Source organism: Gossypium raimondii, chromosome 5 (assembly GCF_025698545.1).
Source record: "Gossypium raimondii isolate GPD5lz chromosome 5, ASM2569854v1, whole genome shotgun sequence".
Taxonomy (NCBI): Eukaryota; Viridiplantae; Streptophyta; class Magnoliopsida; order Malvales; family Malvaceae; genus Gossypium; species Gossypium raimondii.
The window spans coordinates 40,509,962-40,531,642 of NC_068569.1; the positions used below are offsets into that span (position 1 = coordinate 40,509,962).

The 21,681-nt window shown below is 32.8% G+C and overlaps 1 protein-coding gene and 1 long non-coding RNA gene across 5 annotated transcripts; both read right to left on the minus strand.

Annotated features, from left to right (window-relative positions):
• Window positions 1-1,042: 1,042 nt before the first annotated feature.
• On the minus strand, window positions 1,043-4,113 carry LOC105766089 (fructose-bisphosphate aldolase 3, chloroplastic). Its single transcript, XM_012585418.2, has 6 exons — window positions 3,842-4,113; window positions 2,969-3,238; window positions 2,770-2,879; window positions 2,513-2,603; window positions 1,976-2,245; window positions 1,043-1,651 (listed from the first exon to the last, which is right to left on the minus strand). Exons 1-6 carry the CDS (start codon window positions 4,004-4,006, stop codon window positions 1,373-1,375), a joined length of 1,185 nt encoding a protein of 394 aa, XP_012440872.1. The 5' UTR covers window positions 4,007-4,113; the 3' UTR covers window positions 1,043-1,372.
• A 13,234-nt stretch (window positions 4,114-17,347) lies between these two features.
• Window positions 17,348-20,717, minus strand: LOC105766090 (uncharacterized). 4 transcript variants are annotated; one of them, XR_001124990.2, is made up of 6 exons: window positions 20,019-20,717; window positions 19,362-19,432; window positions 19,027-19,126; window positions 18,607-18,662; window positions 18,017-18,109; window positions 17,348-17,711 (listed from the first exon to the last, which is right to left on the minus strand). It is a non-coding gene; the product is annotated as an uncharacterized LOC105766090 (long non-coding RNA). The 4 variants fall into 4 exon arrangements; XR_008196426.1 differs by having other exon boundaries at window positions 19,362-19,435; XR_008196425.1 differs by lacking the exon at window positions 19,362-19,432 and having other exon boundaries at window positions 20,019-20,210; window positions 20,332-20,713.
• Between the last annotated feature and the right edge of the window lie 964 nt (window positions 20,718-21,681).

Genomic DNA, 21,681 nt, shown 5'->3' on the forward strand with positions numbered 1-21,681 from the left:
AGTAGAAAGTACATTATATGTTACATATTATTGTTTATTATTATACTAGTTGAAGTATGCTCTAAGCCCTATACTTTTCGTACATTTGAAAGTTAGCCTTCCAACTATATTATATGATGTTATATCACATCGTATAATAATAAATTAATAGTTTATATATATGTGTCAAAGATTAAACATTATAATATCATGTAATATTGTATCTTTATTATAATCTATATTATAGTAGTTATATATTTATTATAGTATTAATATTAAATTAATATTTTTAAAAATTATTTCACTTTATAATATTAACATAAAAATTATTATTAATTATTTTCCTACTAATAAAATTTTAATATAAATATGGAATACTTTTGTATACATTTTCGGAAAATAAAGCATTATCATTTATTTTTATTTAAGTCGTATTATAAAATTATATTAACTATTAATGTTTATTATGATTGTTTAGTTATAATTTCGAGTTTCAAATTTGAATCCTCTCGAACTCGAATATATTACGCACTCGAGTTGATATGCGCAGGCTTTCAGGAGCCTATTTTGAGGGCTATAGTTTGTGAATAAAAAATGTTTAGCTTCCCTCTCTGTTAATTGTTTGTTCTCAGATAATCAAATTACAAAAAAGAAAGAAAAAGGAAACTTGTGCAAGATTAGATAATCAATTCTTGGTTGAACTGCTGGTTTAAAAGAATCAAATAAAAATCATTAAAAGAATATATAAAAACCACAAACAGATTGAAACCCCAATCTTTTATTGGTTCATAAGATTTTGCTGTACTTCCAATTACATACCACCAATCAAAACCAAAGAATCTAAAAGGGTATGTATATTAAGCATGAAACAAATTTGTAACTTGAATTTATTTAATAAATAACCATATAATTTAACAAAAACATCACACAAATTATCAACTTCTAACTTTAAATTTATTTTCATGCTTTACAAGTTTGTTTCACCATAAACTAAAGCTGGATTACAGAAAATCTAGTTTAATTTAATTTAATTTTAGAAATTAATAAATTAAGCCAACCTGAATATGGAAAACAGCAATAACCCCAACTTGAAATATCTTTAAAAAAAACACACACACACACATCGAAATACAAAATCATCTAAGCCTAAAATGGATTGGAATCGATCTACCAGCCAAATAAACAATCTTAAATATGAACCTGTTTCGTTCAAAAGGCGTCAAGGGAAGTGATTCGAGGATTGTTTCTTCTACTCTCCCAAGTAATTTATTCAACCTCCCTAGTTTCAGGAGGCATAACAATCATATGTAAAAGACTTATCTAACAGCAAGTAATAATCCCCACACAAAAAGCCATAGATGCCCAAAAACCAGAAATTACAGAGTCTTACGCCTTAATAGGTATAGCCCTTAACAAACATTCCTTTCTTGGCTTCTTCACTTTCACCCTCGGCAGAGTATTTTCCAAGTTGAGCCAGAGAGTTTGCCTTTGCACGCACCAAAAGAGCCTTCTGTGCAGCTTCAACATTCTCTGGACGTCCTTGCCATGTCTTTAGCACAGTGTTCTGCAATGCACGTGCGTAAGAGAAAGAAACGTGCCATGGGTTGGGGCTCTGGTTCATTGCATGCAAGTTCAATGTGGCTTCCATCTCCGACTGTCCTCCAGACAAAAACTGCAAAGATAAACAAATGCACACACCTTTTCGTTAATCAAAACTTCAGCAAATATCAAACAAGCTTTATGAATCAAGATGTAAGAACTTGCACGATGAACTTCCAAAACTACAGGCTTTGATAATTTTTTCACGTCAGTTCACCCAAACATCATTTAAGGTTTACTTATGCATGCCAATATCAACCTCACTGTCCACATCAACCGGGAAAGTAACTGAATTCCATATAGGTTCCTTTTTTAGAAATAAAAGGAAAAAGTAAAAAACTAAATCTGAGAACATCAAACAAATGGAGGCTAAATGTGAAAAAGGATTTTTAGGTACCATTATTCCTGGAACAGCTGGTGGAACTCTCCTTTTCAGCATTGTGAGCGTATATTTGGCAATAGTCTCAGGATTAGCCCTCTCCTTGTGTTCAGCTCCTGGGGTTACCATACTGGGCTTGAGTAAGATGCCCTCAAATATAACATTGTTCTCAGCCAAGTAGTAGAAGACTTCTGCCCAAACTTTCTCAGCTACTTCAAGAGTCCTCTCAATAGGGTGGTCACCATCCAGAAGAATCTCGGGTTCCACTATTGGCACAAGACCATTGTCCTGGGTATTAATTCACATTAATATACAATTGAGCTCGATACACAAACCAACTACAATATAAAATAAGAGCATGTACCGGCAAAAGTAGCCAACACACAACTCATGTCAAAATTTGACAAGGCAATAGAAAATTAATCTAATTGCCATTCACATATGAAGCAAATTGGTTGTTTAGAATTCCAAAAACTTCAAAGTTGAGTAGGGAAATAACAAGCCTTGCAATTGGTTTAGCAAGTTATAAGAAACTGATAAAATGTGATACAATACCTGAGAAATGGCAGCATAACGTGCAAGTCCCCATGCAGCTTCCTTAACAGCCAGAGCAGAAGGACCACAAGGAATGCTAACTACTGTTCTCCTGAGTAATTTAACAGTATAACATTTCGAGAATGAGAAATGTAAAGCAAGTATGTATGTATTTGTAAATATATATATATATATATATATATAAAGGTGTTATAAACCAATCAGAACTTCCATTTAAACTTCAAAAGGTACAAGTTAACTACATAAAATTGACTTACCACTTGGCAAACCGAGCACCTTGTTTGTAGTACTCGGCAGATCTTGATGACAATCCATCCAAGCCTTGGCACCAAGATTCATTGTTTGATCCAGGTAGAGGAACCAAACCCTGAAACACGTGAATATAAAAGATTGAGTTAATGAGTACCATCAAAAGGAATTCATACGCATATAAATGTAGAAATTTGGTAGTGTCACCTTATCTACTTTGATGCCAGGTACGATTTTCTGGTCGTGCAAGACATCAACAAACTTCTTCCCATCTGTAGTTGACTGGTAAAGTGTTTCCTCGAAAAGAATGGCACCGGAAATATATTCTCCGAGGCCAGGAGTTGTGAGCAGAAGCTGTCTGTAAGCCTGGCGGTTGGGTTCAGTATTGTCTAAGCCAATAGAAGATAATCTCTTCCCACATGTTGCATTCGATTCATCAATTGCCAGTATTCCACGACCAGGTGAAGCAATAGTTTTCTACACCATAGAAAGAAACAAATAGAAAACAATTTATCACAGTTTCCTTTCATCAGGCAACTTTGCCAACCCAAAAATTCTCTCATATAATTCTCCATTCGTGGATTCAAATTATGATTGCAAATCGGTCACAGTTTCAAACGTAATAAATATTGTTGCGATTAATTGCAGTAAATAACGAAAGTAATATTGTGCTGCACCCGGCTATTTAAAATTTTAAATCTCCATGTCTCCATCAAGCATCAATGAAAAAGAACAGCTATAATGTCCCTAGTTAAAGGAGTCATAAATCAAACTTCGTATTTAGAAAGGAACTCCATCAATATCTTAAAGCTTCCTGTAGTCACGGAAAGACACAGAAAACCAGAATTTTTATATATGAAAACAAATACTAATATATAAAATAACGAAATCATTTTTATAATTATTTCATCGCAGATGCAACTGATTTACAAGCAAAACTGAATCACAGTTTACAGGTTAAAGAAAAATAATTGGATTTCACGACTAATGATAGATCTTTAGCCAACAAAAAAAATTCTAATAAAAAATCATATGAAATAATCTAGTAGAAACATAAAAGAGAACAAAGAAAACACTAACGGCGGTTTTGATGAGTTCGTCGGTGTAAGCGCCAGCACGGATCGGGAGTGAGACTCTGCGAGTGGCGAGCCGAGCGGATGATCCGGAGCGTTGAGGGAGAGACTGCTGGCCAACGATCCAAGACGATGACGGCGCGTTGAGTTTAGCAAAGCTAACACAAGCCATGGTGGGGCAATGAAGAAGACAAATCGGGAAAGAGGACGAGAGGGGAGTTCGATTATTACAAAGAAAAGGGCAGGTGGGTTAGGTGGGGAGAGGCTTAGAGTCACGTTTGGGTTGTTGTTTTTATATATACTGTTTTTGCCTAGGAAAATCCGGAAGTGGGGAGTTGAATGTTTACGATGAGACAGAAACACGCGGCGTTACCAAACAGTTCTTTATAATCCTACATTTACTACATTGCCCACTTTGATTTTACCCTTTCAGCCTTTGTCCTTTATATTTCATTTTGGACCTTTTACCCTCAATTTTAACATTTCACTTTAATATTTTGCAAAATACTTCTACAGTTTTTATGATCTTATATAAACTATAAAAATAGTCACTTACGTTTGATTAAGTTTGTGTTATAGTCACTTATTTTAATTATTATAATTTAATCATTAATGCTATCATTTTGTAACATTTTAATCACTATGTCATTATCCACCATTAGAGGTGTAACGAAAATACGCTTGGTACAATTTTATTGTTAAATGTTGACGTGTTATCCACGTCAATGCCACATAATTAAATACATCTTTTTTTAACCTTTTGTTTACTTTATTCCCTCTTCCAACCCGGCTATTTTTTTTCTACTTTATCCAAAATGAAACCCAAAGATCCAATCTTAACTCCATCCTCACCACCATTCGAGACTCCACTCTTAACCTTGATAAATATACTCCATAACCCAACCTAAACCGAGAACCAATAACCATAAGCATTCCTACTGTCAACTAAATCAAACCCATCAACAAACATCACCGCCTCCATTGTTGACCAACCCTATTTGAGACATCCCATACCATCTCTTTATCTATTAAAACACTAAATTAAGAGGATTAACACTCATCCAGTTAACCATAAGAGAATAAGAAATTGAAAAAGGGAATTCGCCAAGCAAGTTCGATTCTTGCTTTATTTTTTTCTCTTATTTATAATTTCTTTTCAAAATACCTATTTATAATTTCTTGATCCTATGAAAAAATCCCCCACAAAATCCCTATTTCAACCAATAATCTTAAATATTATATTTCAAGTTTACACATAAATAGTTACTCGTACAACAATATAAGCTGTCAAGAATAATTAAATAATTCAACCCCTATTATGTGTAACAAGCCGATTTTCAGTGGTTCAGAAACGACGATTTCAGAACCCCATTCTCATACATCGAGTCGTAAATATTAATATTTAATATTTACGAGGCTAGTATAGAAATATATTAAAGTTTGGTTTGGTAATTTTGTTGAATTGATAGTTAATTAAGGTAGAAGGACTAAATTGTAAAAGTTTATCGCTATAGATTTTTAAATAGCCAAAGGACTAGATATGTAATTAGACCATTTCTAAATGGCCAAACGGTGGTGGATGATGTTAGATTCCACTCACTTGGGTTAATTATGCTTAAGGCTTAAATCGATTAAGGTTAAGTAAATAAAACTAGGTTAATTAATTTTAACCAAAGTAAAAAAGACAACTTAGTGCTTGTCATCTTTATTTTTCTTCTTCTTCCTCTCGAATGTACACCAAAGAAAACCTAGAGAAAGTCATTTGCAAACCTCTAGCATTTGACCCTTATTTAGGTATGATTTTTAAGTTATTTTCTTGTATTTTTTTTTATCTTTTTGAGGTTATAAAAGCTTGATTTAGTTAGCCTATGTGCCAATTTTTAAAAATTTTAAAGTTTCTGAAAGTTTCCATAGATTGTTTCTTAAATAAATTGATGTTAAATTGATAGATTTTAAGCTTAGGTGTGAAAAAGGACTAGATTATAAAGTTTAATTACTAGTTTTGTCAAAAGAACTAAAGTGAATAAATTGAATTTTTGATGTGAAATTTTTGTAATTATAGATATTAAAGGGTCCTAAAAGAATGTAGTTGAGATCGGGTTCGAAACTAAAGCTCAAAATTGAAAGCTACAGCAATTTCAGTGTTATGGACTAAATTGACTAAAATGCAAAAAATTAGAGGCATTCGAAAAATGAAATTTAACTAGTTCATGGATATTAGGAGATGTTATAAAATGATTGATATTGATAAATTGAATTGAATAATTGTATAGATTGAGAATAGAACCAAACCAAAGATAATCGGGGAAAAGTAAAAATTACTGATTAATCCTTAAAAACTCCTTTATTTGTTGTTTTACCAGGTAAGTTCTTATGGAACTTACTATTTTATTCGATGCTAGGTTGAATTATGTTTATTTTGCTTATCAGTTTATATAAATGTGAAATTGGTGATTTTGGCATCATGTGGACTGAATTGTAAAAGTATGAAATTATGGTTATTATGAATTGGTACAAAGTACCAATATGAATATTGAATGTTTACAGGATTTGTGTAAAATATGTAGACTGATTCAAGGATTGAAATGATATGATTATGATAGCGATGCCCGTGTGAACTTAGTAAAAGATTAGGATACGCATGGCCTGCCATTAGGGTCAAATATGGAATCGATCAGGGATTTACATGATTATATGAGATCCGACATTTGTTGCGGATTCTCGGTTTATATGTATCTTTGGTTTAGCCTAGACTGGTAACCTCAATATGATGTTAGCTTATGTGAGAAAATTCATAAATGTCAGCTTATGTGAACAACCTTGATCATTGTCGGCTTGTATGGCAAAATAGTCTCATGTATCCGAGTTTGATTTACTAAGGTTCTCCCAGGTGAAAATGTAACCTAATGGAAATGGAATTATTGAAATGGATTGAATATTAATTGGATTACATATGTTTTCAAATTGATTATGAAATGGTTGTTGCATGTTACTCAATTGAATTGTTGTATATGATTTGTGTTATAAGTTCTTGATAGATAAATTGACTACCCATTGGTTTTATATTTGCATATGATACTACAAAGTATGCTAAAGGATGCCAATGCCTTTAAAATGTTTAGATTGTTGAAATGTCAAGGTAAGTTAAGTAAATTTCATATGGACTTACTAAGCATTCAATATACTTACCCTGTTGCTTCCCTTTCCTTATAGATTGTCAACTTGCAGAACGTGTCAAACAAATTGTCCAGAAGCTCTCACTATCCCATTTTTAAATTGTTAGTCATTTGATCGTTTAATGTCCAAAATTGTGGCATGTATATAGGTGTTATGTATTTGTTAACCTTGAATGTTGATATAGCTTGAAACCTAGTTTATGCATGATTTTGGCAATACAAATGTTTAATGAAATTGGTATGTTTTGAAAATTTTGGTTGAGTTATGCTTGGCATTTAAAAGCATGATTGAACATAGATTAACATAGATGAAAAGTTGATTCCTGAATGTCAAGCTTGTTAGATGAATGGTTTATGCTTGAACAAATTAAAATGGTATGTTATGTGCTAAATTGAAGTTATATTGAATTGGTTGAATGGTTAAATGGTATGTTTTGACATGTTTTGGTATGTTTGATTTAGGTTAAAATGGTGATATGTTATGTATATGAAAATGGTTTAGCTGGTAAACTCGAAATAGGTACTAAACGATTCATTACGAAAAATAGGGTCCTCGTCTTGACGAGCAAACTTTCTTGTCGCAACATCGATCAATAGTGAGTCACGCCGTGACGTCGAGTGGCTTGAGATCATGATGTGACAAACTGTTTGGTGGTGTCATGATGGGGAAGAAGTTAGATAATGACGTCGACCCTGAGATTTTAAAACTTTACTATTTGGTCTTATTTTGTGCTTGAGTCAACAAAAAGAGCTTTCGTAAGCTTGATTAAGGCTTGATTTTGATTTTGTAACTCAACGTAAACGTGTTTAATGTTCAATTGTATGTTTAAATGACATTTACTGTATAAATGAAGGTAGTTGCTCCGACGACAATTGTAGTATCCTATAGCTAAGATCTGACAGTCGGGTCGAATGAGGGGTGTGACCGCCTCCAAATGTGCGAATGTTTAGAGTATAAATCATGTAAATAAAATGTATATAATTAAGTGTGGTATCTACAAGCAAACATAAATTCAGCTAATGACAAATACTTTTTCCAGCTGCCCTCAAATTCAATGATACAACATCGCAACATATCTTCTAAAATCTGAACGATTTGCTCCGACTGACCATTTGTTTGCAGATGAAAAGCGGTACTAAAATTTAACTTCGAGCCTAAAGCTTCGTGTAACTTACCCTAAAATCTAGAAGTAAATCTTGGATCATGATCAGATATAATAGATAATGGTACGCCGTGTAATTCACAATTTCTGAAACATATAATTCTGCCAATTTCTCAAGTGAATAATTAGTTCGAATGGGTAGAAAATGAGATGATTTCGTTAATCTATCAACAATAACTCAAATATAATCTTTTCTTTTTAGAGTCAAAGGTAATCTTGAAACAAAATCCATGGTAACTCATTCCCACTTCCACTCAAGAATCATTACTAGTTGCAACAAACTCGATGGTACCTGATGTTCAGCTTTCACCTGTTGGCAAACTAAGCATCGGGACACATATTCTGCTATTTCTCGCTTCATACCAGGTCACCAATAACTTCAGTTCATGTCATTATACATTTTCATACTCCCACGATGAATTGAATAAACACTATTGTGAGCTTCATTCAACAACTTTCATTTTAATCTAAAATCATTTGGTACACACAGTCGATTTTGGAAATACAAACATTCATCAACGCCGATACTAAAATCAGTCTTTTGACCACTTTTCACTAATTCAAGTCTCGATAATAAACTTGAATCATCTTTCTGAAGTTCTTGAATTTTCAATAAAAATTCCGGCTTTACTATCAACCAAGCCAAAATAGAACCATCACGCGCTAATGTTAAATTTACATTCATAGCCCTCAAAGCAAATAAAGAATTCTGGCTTAATGCATCTGCAACGATATTAGCTTTCCCAGGATAATAGTCAATTACCAAATAATAATATTTTAATAATTCGAGCCACCTGCGCAGACATAAGTTCAATTCTTTTTGAGTCATTAGGTATTTCAAACTTTTATGATCAGTAAAAATATGACATTTCACCCCTTACAAATAGTGTCGCTAGATCTTCAAAGTGAAAACAACTGTAGCTAACTCCAAATTGTGTGTCGGGTAATTGCGCTCATAAGGCTTCAACAACCTAGAAGTATAGGCAATTACTTTTCCACTTTGCATCAAAACACATCCTAAACCACAAAGAGACGCATCGCTATATACAATAAATTACTTCCCAGATTTTGGCTAAATCAAAATAGGAGCTTCAGTTAACATATTCTTCAATCGCTTGAAACTTTTCTGGCATTTCTCAGTCCAAACATAACTAACATTTTTCTGTAGTAGTTTAGGCATCAAAGATGCTATAATGAAGAAGTTTTTAATAAATCGCCGATAATATCCGGCGATTCTGCCCAATTGAACACCAAGATAGTTTTCCCCAAATTTCGGCAATCTAATTTCACCCAAAAAGAGTATGGATGAATCGGCAAGAACCCTAGAAATTGGGGATTTTTGGCTGATTCTTTAAGATAGAAAAAAGGCTGGAAACACAATAAGAACAGTAAATAAATTAGATAAAGATTCGGCACAAGCAGAAATAAAGAAAGAATTGACAGCAAGAAATTAAAAGATAAGTCTTGAGAAGCCTTAAAATCCCGAAAGATCTCACAACTCCCTTCAAACGGCTCTAATCTCCCCTCCAAAGGATATCAATGGCAAGAAGAAGGCTGAAGATGGCTCCCACAATCAAAAGATTGTTAAAACAACTTCTAAAGAAAACCCAAGAGAGAATTCTTGGAGAAAAAAACTCAAAGAGAATTTTGCACTTAAACAAATCTGAAATTTTTGATATAATTGAGAAATGAATAACAAGGTGGCCGGCCAAGCCTTTATATAGGCCTCTCAAGTGTTTTCCTAATCTAATTAGAAAACTAAAATAAAAAAAAACTCCTAATTATTTTAATATGGAAATTCGGCCTAGGGTCTTTATTTGGGACTCTTGAACTGAATATTTACATAAAAATTTAAACTAAGTAAAATAAATAAATAAATATAAAACTTTACAACTTGGGCCACTTTGACAATTTGGCCTGATTTTCGACTAAGTATGGGTGGATTTCTTGATTGGGCTTAGAATCTTTTTATTGGGCCTTGCCTTCAAGAATTTGGGATTGTGATCCATCTCTTACCGAAATTGAATTATTGATGCTCGTAACGGAGATCCAATGCACTTTGGCTGCAAGATTTGGTTTCTTGGACCAAGATTCCCAAGATTTGAAATCTTGATTTTCCCGTTCTTTCGTGTACGCATCTAAGGCCTTGCTAACAAACTCCTGAATGGTCCCATTTAGTTTGGAACGCATTTGTCGAGCCTTTGATCTCGTATCAACAAGCAATAACTCAGGTTTGGGGGTGTGATAACTCTTGAAAAGATTTATATTTCATTCCTTTAGACCTAGCTAATTGCTTGTACTTAAGTACATTTTGTTGTATTTTAGGAAATTTTAGTTAGCATTTTTAATATTGCATTAGGACTTGGACCGTTGGAATTAGGTGTTTTTAATTGCTTGCAGTAGAGTTTTTTTTGTGTGTGGCAAGAATAGGTTTTGGAATGAGGAAATAAAGGGAAAAGTGCAGATAGTTTGCCATCATGGATGTGTGGCAATGTCGGGAAGACCAAGTCAACAACTTTCGCGCAACAGTCCCATTTCAAATTCAAACTTGTACCAGATAAATCCGCCTAAAAGAGGAGAAGATAATCACAACCTGTTAGCTGAACCTAGCCTAATATTTCTATAAAAGCCAATGAATGGAGCCTCACAAAGGGCGAAAAAGAGTGAGAGAGATCCTTAAGCGTGACTAAGGGTTCGGCTGCACAAAGGAAAGGAAGTCGAAGGCAGTTCTTCTTAGCCATCATAGGATGTTGTGATACCGAAGTGTGGATCGGGCAAGCAAAAGCTGTTTTCCGTAGTTCTTCCGTTATTTCCATTAGTGTTCCTTCGAAAGATTAATTGCAGTAGTTAAATGCAATGTCAAATAATATTTTGGTTTGGAATTTTATTTCCCAGCCCATGAGCTAAATCTCATAGGGTTGGGATTACTTTCAATGAAACCTTAACTATTTTTATGGATGGCGTATATATCTAATTTACTTTACTATTTCATTTGATTTTTTATATTTCTTAATTAAAATGCAAACAATCTCTAGACATAGAAGGTTGTTCGCATACTATAAACTGATTCTAGTTCTGAAAGGGTTGGATTGGTTGGATTAAAATTAAATGAAATGAGATAATATTTGATAGACACTTGTAGTCAATTGTAGACATAAAGTTACGATCATACAGGAGGAACCCATGCAAGATACGTAAAAAGCCAAGGAGGAACAGATGAAAGGTAACTTGAGGTTTTGCTCTTGCAAGAGGCAGGTCATTTTAGAACTTTTCTGTGCAGTAAAGTAGATACAATTTTGCCAAGGCATTATTGACAGTTAAGGTTGACTCTGGGTAATCTTGACCTTCCGAATCAACATCACTCTATCCTTATTTTTTTTCGTAGTTTATTTGTCACAACATATTTAGTTGCTTATTTCTTTGTTTACATTCTATTCGGATAATCACTCTTGTTATTGCCATTATATTTCTGCTTTCACATTCTATTCGGATAATCACTGTTGTCATGGGCACCGGAAAGGGAGTAGGGGATTCATCCTCGGGAGGAATGGGTTGTTTGCCCAGTTTGCAGCAGTACAACCCTTTGCCACTGCTCTCCCCAGCACGAGAGGAGTCCTTTTTCGAGTCTCAATCTCTTACGGCTACAACTACCAGCTCAGAAGCTTGAATCAACATCATCCATGGCTTTTTGTGCGCTCTTAAACAAAGCCTCTACATCCATGACTCAAGGCTTGAACAGTAGTGTCGGGGGCAAGAGAAGAGTAGGACTTGCAAGAACAACAGTGTCAACAACAATAGTGTCGACAAAGTTTTCAAATAAGCCACTACCCAAAGACTCACCCATGAACCCCGGAGTTAAGGTAAGCCAACAACGGAGAGGAATATTACAGATGGTGTAGAAGAAATCAGTGGGCTCCCTCCATTTTCCAACGAGAACCTGGAACGACGAAAATGTGCAAGTGTACACAATCGCAACAAGTAATAAAGTGAAAGTAAATGTCAAGTTATTATACCCATAGGGACTATTTAAGAAAATTATTTATGAAATTGATTCCAAACACTTTGGTGATTAAAAATATTTTGATTTTGAGGAAGTGATTAAAAACTAAAATTTAACTAAGTAAAAAAAATAAAAAATTCAATGCACGAATTCAAAAGATGGTTTTAATCAAGATGACATAATTGTGTTAGATTAATTACATTTCTTAACTTAATAATACTAAAACAATGTTCATGTTGTTATGAATAAATTCACGGCAACTTGGTAATTTGTTCACTATAGCACATCTGAGACTTACTAAATTAACTAATCTCTTGAACATATCACTATGTCAATTCAAAAATTAATCAATTTAAATAAGAAAGTAAAATATTAAGTGAGGTAACAATATATTCCTACATTGAAACGGTTTAATCACAATAATCTTGCAAGTTATGCAAGGCTAATGTACCATTTAATCATCGTCGCTAATTTAATCCTCACTACCTTAGAAGATTAAACTTGCACTAGTTAAGTATTGTATCAATTAATTACAATTTCAACACAATTAATAATTAATTCATTAGTTACCTTACAATTGTAATGCAGGACTAACATAATCATGGTTTTACTTAATCAAACAATTTATCAAGACTTATAACAATACAAACATAATTGTAATAACTTAAGTGGACGAAATGCAATCAACCTAACACGATTTAAATTTAAGCCATGTTAATTAAATTTATAATAACAACAAAAAATATTCATAGACATGTTCATAACAAAAACAATAAAAATTAAAGGATAGTAAACTAGAATCAAATCCGGTGTTTCTCTGAAGCTTGACTAGTTTGCTCTATTCCTTCTCCGCTTGTTCTTATTGAACTGAGGGTTCTATAAGCACTTTAATGCTGCTACCCAAGGTGGTTGAATAGGTCTTTTCCATGAGGGAAATTGGCAAGGAAGGGACAAGAAAGAAAAATGGAAAATAAAGGAGAAAAATGAGTGAAAGTGAGAGAGAAGTGTGGAATGAGAGCTCTGAGAGGTGTGTTGAAATGAGTACCAAAGGGGGGTATTTATAGGTAGGATTGGCTGCTAAAAATAGCAAAAATCCAGTAGCCATAGACCCCACTTGGCCGGCCACATATGTAGCAAGTTTGAATGTTTCAAACTTGCTAAATTTAGCTAGGGGAAAATCTACAAAAGCTTGATAAGTTGAGGAATTTGAATACAATTTCAAGAAAAATTCAAGGGCTGAGTTGCAAGTAAAATAATCAGCTAATTTAAGCTGATTGGGTCAGCATGTTGGACGGTTTTGGGTAGCCCATGTGCTCAGTTGGACAGGTCTTTAGGTTTAGCACAATTGGACCTCTTTTCATATTTTAATTAATAATAATTATTTAACCCAAAATAAATTGAATTAAAATTAAAATTAATTATATTATGTATTAATACTCATCAATTGAACTGTCTTAGGCTGAGAAATTAATTCGCCTCAATGCTTCAAAAATCACTTCCCGAATTTGCGCTTATAGTAGTGCCTGCCAAGCCAATTTTCACCCTTTGTGCAAATCTGTCGAAATTAAATCAAAATTTATAAAAAATTATTATAAAATTAATTAAAATTCAATATGTTAGTAATTTAAGTTCAATTTAATTATTTTATAATTATATTATATTTTTCGACAAGAATTACTTCGAAAATGCATGAATTTGAGTTAAAAAGGGCATGAAAAAGTGTATATATTTTTGTGTTTCCAGAACCCAAGCTAACTCGCCATCAACCCCAAATGGCCATGCCTCTTCGGCAGACTGAACCACTCTAGGATTCACGCCAAGATAACAGTCTGAGGCTCACCAACCATTTTGGGTTCTTTCCTCCAAGCGGTAGAGAAATATATTTCTTATAGTGAGAAGCCTTTTTAACTCTAGAATCTACCTCAGATTCAATCTTTCAACTTGTTCTACCGAAATTTTTGTCTTCAAGGGATGGTATTGGAGGCAAGTAGAATCTATAGGAAGTGACCACTGGTAGAGTATGCCCAAAGACCAATCATGAAATAACTGTAATCACATAGTCATTTTACCTTCTTTGTTAATATAAGACATTGTCATTGTTATTTCAATTTATTTTCTGTGTGTATAAATAAACAGGTTAATAATAAAGTCCTAAGAATAATATGATTATTCTTAAAAAAATTCCTTAGTTGAGTATTATTATGGGTTTCGACAATAATAATGCATTGTGACTAATGTGTACTTGATTGATGACAAAGTGTTGTCATTAACATAGGGATGTCAAAATTAATAAATGAGTATGTGTTAGAGAAAAACATACTGGATTGACCTGCCATGAGTATGTTTCTTGAATTCAATCTGACCTTGTCTCACAAAGTTTATTATACCTCACGATTTACATTTCCATTACTTACACCATTTCTTCTATGATAAACTAGACTCAATAAGCTTTAATTTCATATTTTGTTCATCCTCTAATTCAATTTCCACTATTTAAGGCGATTTTTCAAAGTTAGCCTACTACTGTTGTCCAAACAGCAAGCAATTTCAGCTTTTCATCGAATCCTTTTTTTTTTTGCGTTTTGGGTACACACCTAGTTTTGTTTGATGCTAAAACAGTCCCCGAGCACTCCAAAGCCTATAATTAAGATACTCAACATCAATTTAACGGGTTTACAAGCGAATTGACAACCAAGAACGAACAGAAACCCAACTTACCACCAACGATAACCCTCCGTTTAACTATTGTTAAGACGAGAACACCAAATTCACCTGTCTGAGCCTCCCCCTATGCCCAAATCGTAGAGAAAAACATTACCACTTCAGTCGTTAAGAGATTCATGACAGAAACAAAGAGAAACACTTACCGAAACTAAGCGATCACTAACCGTGTGCGAAAACGAAGGAAAATAAATGTATTAGGGAAAAATCAAGAAGAAGAAAAAGAAGAGAAAGATGGAAAAACTCAGAGAATTTCGGCAAGAGGAGAGAGAGAAGAATAGACAGCAGAATTTATTTTTGGAAAAGAGAGTCAAAATTTGGTTATGGGGAAAAATAAAATAAACTCCTGATAATCCCCAAAATCCTTTAATCTTCTCCCCTAATTCCCACTACACATCCACTACTCAGAATCCCCCTATTACACAACTCTATCCTGAAACCTGAGCAAAAAAAAATACTCTTGCCTGCATAAGGATTTGAACACAAGATCTCCACCATAATAACACATCATTTAACCACATGACCAACAAACCCATTCTAATGTAATTTACCCCAACAATCAAATAAAAGCCTACTGAACAAGAGTAAGGCCTAATTCATTTAAAACACCAAAATTTGCCCAAGCAAAGGCTTGAACTTGGGACCTCCCAAACACTTCCAAAACACATAGCCACTAAAGTTGGCAGATATTTGTGTCATATTTTCACAATAACGAAATTAGAAATTTTGGAACATTACATTCTAAATAGATTTTAGCTTAACAAGTATGGATACACGTGACCTATTCACTAGAAACTTGAAATTTCAAAGTATAGTTTAGATATCATTGTTGAGTATATAGAAAAATAGAGAGAAAAGGTTGGTGTTGGATGTTTGGTTGAATTAAGCTTGAATGATGGTGGATAAAAGCTTATATGCGGTAGTATTTGTATGGGAAATAAGTTATAGTTAAGAATGGGTTATGTGGCCATGAATGGATAGTTGTGATCTTGATGAAAAAAGAGTTAAACCTTTTGAAATAACTATGTTTTTTGGATAGCTCAATACTCCTAGATTATTGTATAGTTGGAACTGAGTTTGATCAAATAAAACTTGCATTACTGGAATTTTGAACATTAGGCTTTGAAAGGTTAAATCGAGTCATACATCTCATGATAGAGTTATTAAATTAATGGATATTATATGTTAAATTCATGCAATTGATTGTATGTCTATATGCTTGTATAGAAAAAGAATTGGAAAGAGGTAGAACAAGCAAAGGAAAGGAAAAATTTGTTGATTAAAAAACTTTCTAAGAACTTCTAGCTATAGTGTGTTTTGAAAGGTAATTTTCATGGAAATTACTATTATTCCAAGTTTAATATGTGTGCTTGTGTTTATGTTTATGTTAATAGTGCTAATTATACAATGAAATTGACGTACTTCGGTGAGAAGCATTAAAGAATAGAAATAAGCTTGTGGATAATTTTAATAAACACTATGTGAACTAAGAGATGAAAATTATACTTATATGCAAGATGATAGGTTTACTGAAATGTGGCCAAGATATTGGCTAATGATATTCTTATGTGTTACATAATGATTATGTGTTATGTACAAAGCTATGGCTAGTGAACTACAGAAAATGGAATGTGATTGTCAAAATAAATACCTGTTCTTGAATGATAAAAGCTCATTAAACTTAGTAGAAATTCTAGGACATAGTGGGCATATCAATAAGGTCATATGCTCATCTCTAAACTGGTTTAACAGTGATATAAAGATTCTATTATGTCAGTGGATGATACATCATTTGTTTCGTATCATCAAATATGTATTGTCTCTATAGAGAACTTGGTGTGGTGGAGGGATTTATTTGTATATGTAAGGCCGGTCTTTGCACTTGCGTGCTTTCACTACACCAAAACAGGCTTTTAGCGGCGTTTTTTTAGGCCTTTAAAAAGCGCCGTTAAAAGTATTTGCAGCACTTGTCAAAAAGCTGCTATTGAACGCGTCACTAACTTTTGCGGCGTTTTTAGAAATAAACGCCGCTAAAAGTCATGACATTTAGCGGCGCTTTTCCCACAAACGCCACTAAAGACCACAACCTTTAGCGGCGCTTTTGTCGCAAACGCCGCTAAAGACCACAACCTTTAGCGGCGCTTTTGTGGCAAACACCGCTAAAGACCATGACCTTTAGTGTCGCTTTTTAGCACAAACGCCGCTATAAAACAAACCTTTAGCGACGCTTCTCGCAAAAACGCCGCTAAAAACATATCATGCAAAAAAATTACTTTAATCAAATAATATTTATTTTTATGATAAATATTATATTATGTTTTATTTTTTAAATTTGAACTTTAAATATACTTTTAAGGATAAATAAAAAAATATTATTTAACTTAAATTTTCTATGAAAATGATAAAAGAAGGTAAATAAATGAAGCTTAAATAATAATAAAATTTAATAAAAGTGAGAAAACGTAAATAATTAATAAAAATTAAAAATTGTAAACCTCGAAATTTAGGTAAAATCAACACCAATGCAATGTAAGCCATTGTTGAGTCTAATACAAGTGAAGAAACTAAGATCAAGAAGAAAATCCTATTTTACTAATAGCAGTAAATGCAACTGACAAGAAATATCCATACTTTGTCCAGTATTTATTTTGAAAAATCATATCAGAAGAAGCGATCTCTTTGCACACCATTTCAATTCCTAGTAAGGCCTTCGAAAGTAGTTGATGAAAGTCGACATACACATCCGATCAATCAGCTTTCAGTTTCAGAATTTCCTTGGCGGTCCTTAAACGAAAATATGGCATAGGGCATGTGCTCCTACATAAGCATGGAACAATCCAACTCAGTTCAAAGACAAATAACTAGATATCGTGTTTTTAACGAATGAATGTGCATGTGAGAGTATCTCCAATATGTACTTCCGCCTTTTGTCATATATTTAGGCAGATAGACAATAGATTTTACATCCCAACAACTACTGCCCTGAGTACTAGAGTTTAATCATAGAAAAATAAAAATAAAACATGAACTAAAAGGATAAAAAATTGTTCCATGGACTTACCTGCAATAAATATATCATGCAAAACAAATGATTGATTCAAAGTGTTAAGATAAATACTTACTTTATCACAGTCCAATAGGCAGTAACCCAGCTTCCTTTGTGAAGTCTATCTTTTGACAGCTCTATAATTATAGCCACTCTCCGGATTCACTAACTGAGCATCATAATTTAGAAACGAAAAAGTAGTTTAGAAAATGATAATTACAAAGACTTACATGAACAAGCAAAGTAAAGTATGGAAAACTGAAGGTAGAAGCAAGCAACTACCTTTTTATAGAAGAAGGTACTGAAGAAATGGCATAAGAACATTATGTAAACATGACAGATTTCAGAAAAAAATGTACATTTGCTTTCTTGGTATAATGTACATTACTTTCAATAAATAAATAAATAAATGGGGCTAAAAGTATGAATGAAGTTATGAAGCTAACAGATTCTAAAATGTTCTATTTGGTATAATGTGCATAGTCAACACAGTTAGCAGTTTAACTTTTATGATTTCCAAACACATTTTCCCTTCCTTTTTTCTTACTATGTAAACCCTAACCATGCAATCTCTGGATATATTCAGGATAATACACTTCTTAAGGCAAAATTTTCAAGATAGAAAAGATAATAGACTTCTATTTGACAAACAAACCTATCATATACCTGACTAAGAAGTTTTGGTTTTGTCTTGTGTTGAAAATGTAACTTCATGCATGGGCCTGCATCAGCACCAAAGAATGTAAATTTCACCATCCAAATGGATAGAAAGTATATATAAAGCTTCACCAAAAATGACAGAAGCATCGGTATGTGAATGGTAAAGCAGGAAGATTCTCATAGATGATTTTAAATGCACAAATATGATGTCTAAGAATTAAAAAGAACAAAAGCACATTAACAGATCAATTGAGTCACACTTGCTGCAGTCAATGCCAAAACTAATAATTGAACATTTACACCAGTATATTAAAACTAATAATTTGCAGACCAATTTTTCATACACAGTAAATCACGTGATACAAGAAAATAAAAAATAGAACAAATAATGGAAGAAATGCATCATTAAAGAAGTAATGAGCTTACTTGCATCCATCAACACCTCAATGCAACATCACGTACAGTTTTATCAGGCAAGGTAGCTGCAATCTTTATGTACTTCATAATACTTGGCTCATCTTTATACCTATATACAAATACATTAAAGTAAAAGCCAGCACTTAATCTCATCTCAAAAAGAAGATATACCTAATAAATACCTCCTTAAAAACAATTATACCATAAAACGTATCAGCAAAAACACACATTAGAGAATCTAATACTTAATATTAACTTCGTTCACCTGGACTAGGTTTCGTATATTAGTAGCACAGATTAGAAGACTTGCAAACACAGTAAGAAAAGAAATAATTATCACATACTTTTCAAGGCTGTCCTCCAATATATAATGTTCGTCAATAGACCACTTGATAGCAAACCCTGCCTCATGCTTCTGCTGATTTCACCCAAAATCCATTTTACCCATAAACTCAGACCAAATTCAAATATAAAAAAACTTCCTTACTTCCACCTCATTATCTCATGCTCGCATATCAAAAAAACTTTATTCATTTCAGCTGCTCAAAAACTTACAGTTGCATAAGGAGAACAATACCAAAAACAGTAACAAAAATGTCATATAATCTCATTCTGCGAATGTTTGTTGAATTTATATACTTCAGTCTATATGTCCTAATCCATTTATTTGTTTTTCTTAGTTGTGTAAAGCTCATATTAACGTTTTATGTATAAAGTTAAATCAAAACTAAAGTTATATATATAATTACACCAAATCAAAGTATCTCTATCACGCTGCAACACGAATCAAATTCATGTGTAATTTGAAACTTAACACTTTTAAATAATTAAATCAATTAAAAATAAGATGAACAAAAGATTTCTATAAGTTAACCGTAACGATTGCAGCAATTTATATCTCTAATATCTACAAACAACAATTATTTACTCAAATATTGTTGTTTCTCAATATATTTGCAACTTGTATTAGCAAATTTAAGCATAAGATTAGGAAACCATACCTCTCTTTTCTGTCTTGAAGATTCATCTGTTCCTTGTAATGATTCTCAATATACTGCTTGGCAGCAGCGACTTTTTGTTTGGTGATATTGGAAAGAGCTTCTTCATCCGTAATCCCGTCTTGATTCCCTTCACCTCCTCCACCTCCGCTGCTTGACGACGCTTGATTCTTCCTCGATGACCTCATCTTATCCCTGCAACAGCCCCAACATCTCCAACAAAAATAAGGGGTCTATTTGAAAACGACAAACAAGATTGACGGAGTGATGAGCTTATTGTTAGGCAAAAATTAAAGGAAGAATGAAAAGTATTCACTTGAAACGGCGGATAACTTTCGAGGGACTTTGAGCAAAGCAGAGCAACGGATTCTCGCCGCGGGAGTGTCTTGACACGGGAAAATGGAACGCGCGTGGATACATTGGCATTGGGTATAAACAAAAGGGTGTTTTTTTGTTAAACGTTTGCGGCGGGGATAGCCATTGGAGAGCAGAAGAAGGAGGGGAAGTAGAGAAAACGATGGAGGAGTTCAAAACGATGAAGAAGGGTGTTTTTTTGTTAAACGTTTGTTAGGGTTTGGAATGGAAAACTGTTTTGTAATGGGAAGGGAACTAAAAAGATTGGAACATGGAGGGAGAATAAAATATTTTCTATGAGAAAATATTGTCGGCCATGGGAAGATTAGGGATTTCAGGGGGGAAATTTGGGGTAAAATGGCTCTATAATTTTAAAGCAAAATGATTTTTGCGGCGTTTCTAAAAACTGTCGCTATTGCTTACTTTTTGCTCTACTAAAAATATTTTATTTTGTCTGTTAAAAAATTATTAGTTAAGTGATTTTATAAAATATTTTTATCATTTTTTATAAATTGAATTTTTATTAAAAAACCAAGTAATCTCAAAATAAATATCGTATATTTTAATAAAACTAATAAAATGGTTGTAATTAATTATTAAGTTAGAATTATCCAAATTAAATAATTACCTATATATCCATATCATTTTATCTCATTTTTATTTTTGTATTTTTTCTTATAATTTGGTCCTATCCAAATTAAATAATTAAATATATCAAATATATCAAATGGTTTAGATTAAATATTTTTAAATATAAAAGCATTAATTGATTGTATAAAATTGTATCATTTAACAATTCTCAAATAAACCTTAAACCCTAAATTAGCCATTCAATATTCGTAAAGTCTATCTATTATATATCTCTTAAATAATATAAACTATACTCATAATTGTAATATATTAAATTTATTATTATCTCTTTTACAATTATATAAGAACATATTTAATATATAAATTTAAAGAACTAATTAATTTAAACCCTAAATTCCTAACTCCTAACCCTTAAACCTTAAATCCCAACCCTTAAACCATAATCCCTAAATCCATATATAATTATTTGATCACGGCGGGGGCAAGGCAAAACACGCAAATAAAAAAAATGAACTGAGCACTAAAAATACTGAACCGGGATGGGATAAGATGGGGATATCCTTGGATATAGCTTATATCGATTTTGAAGAACCAAATCTTCATACGATTTTGAAAAACCAAAATAATATTATCTCTTTTACAATTATATAAGAAATTAATTAATATATAAATTAGAAAACAATAGTTAATCTAAACCCTAAACCCTAAACTTAAACCCTAA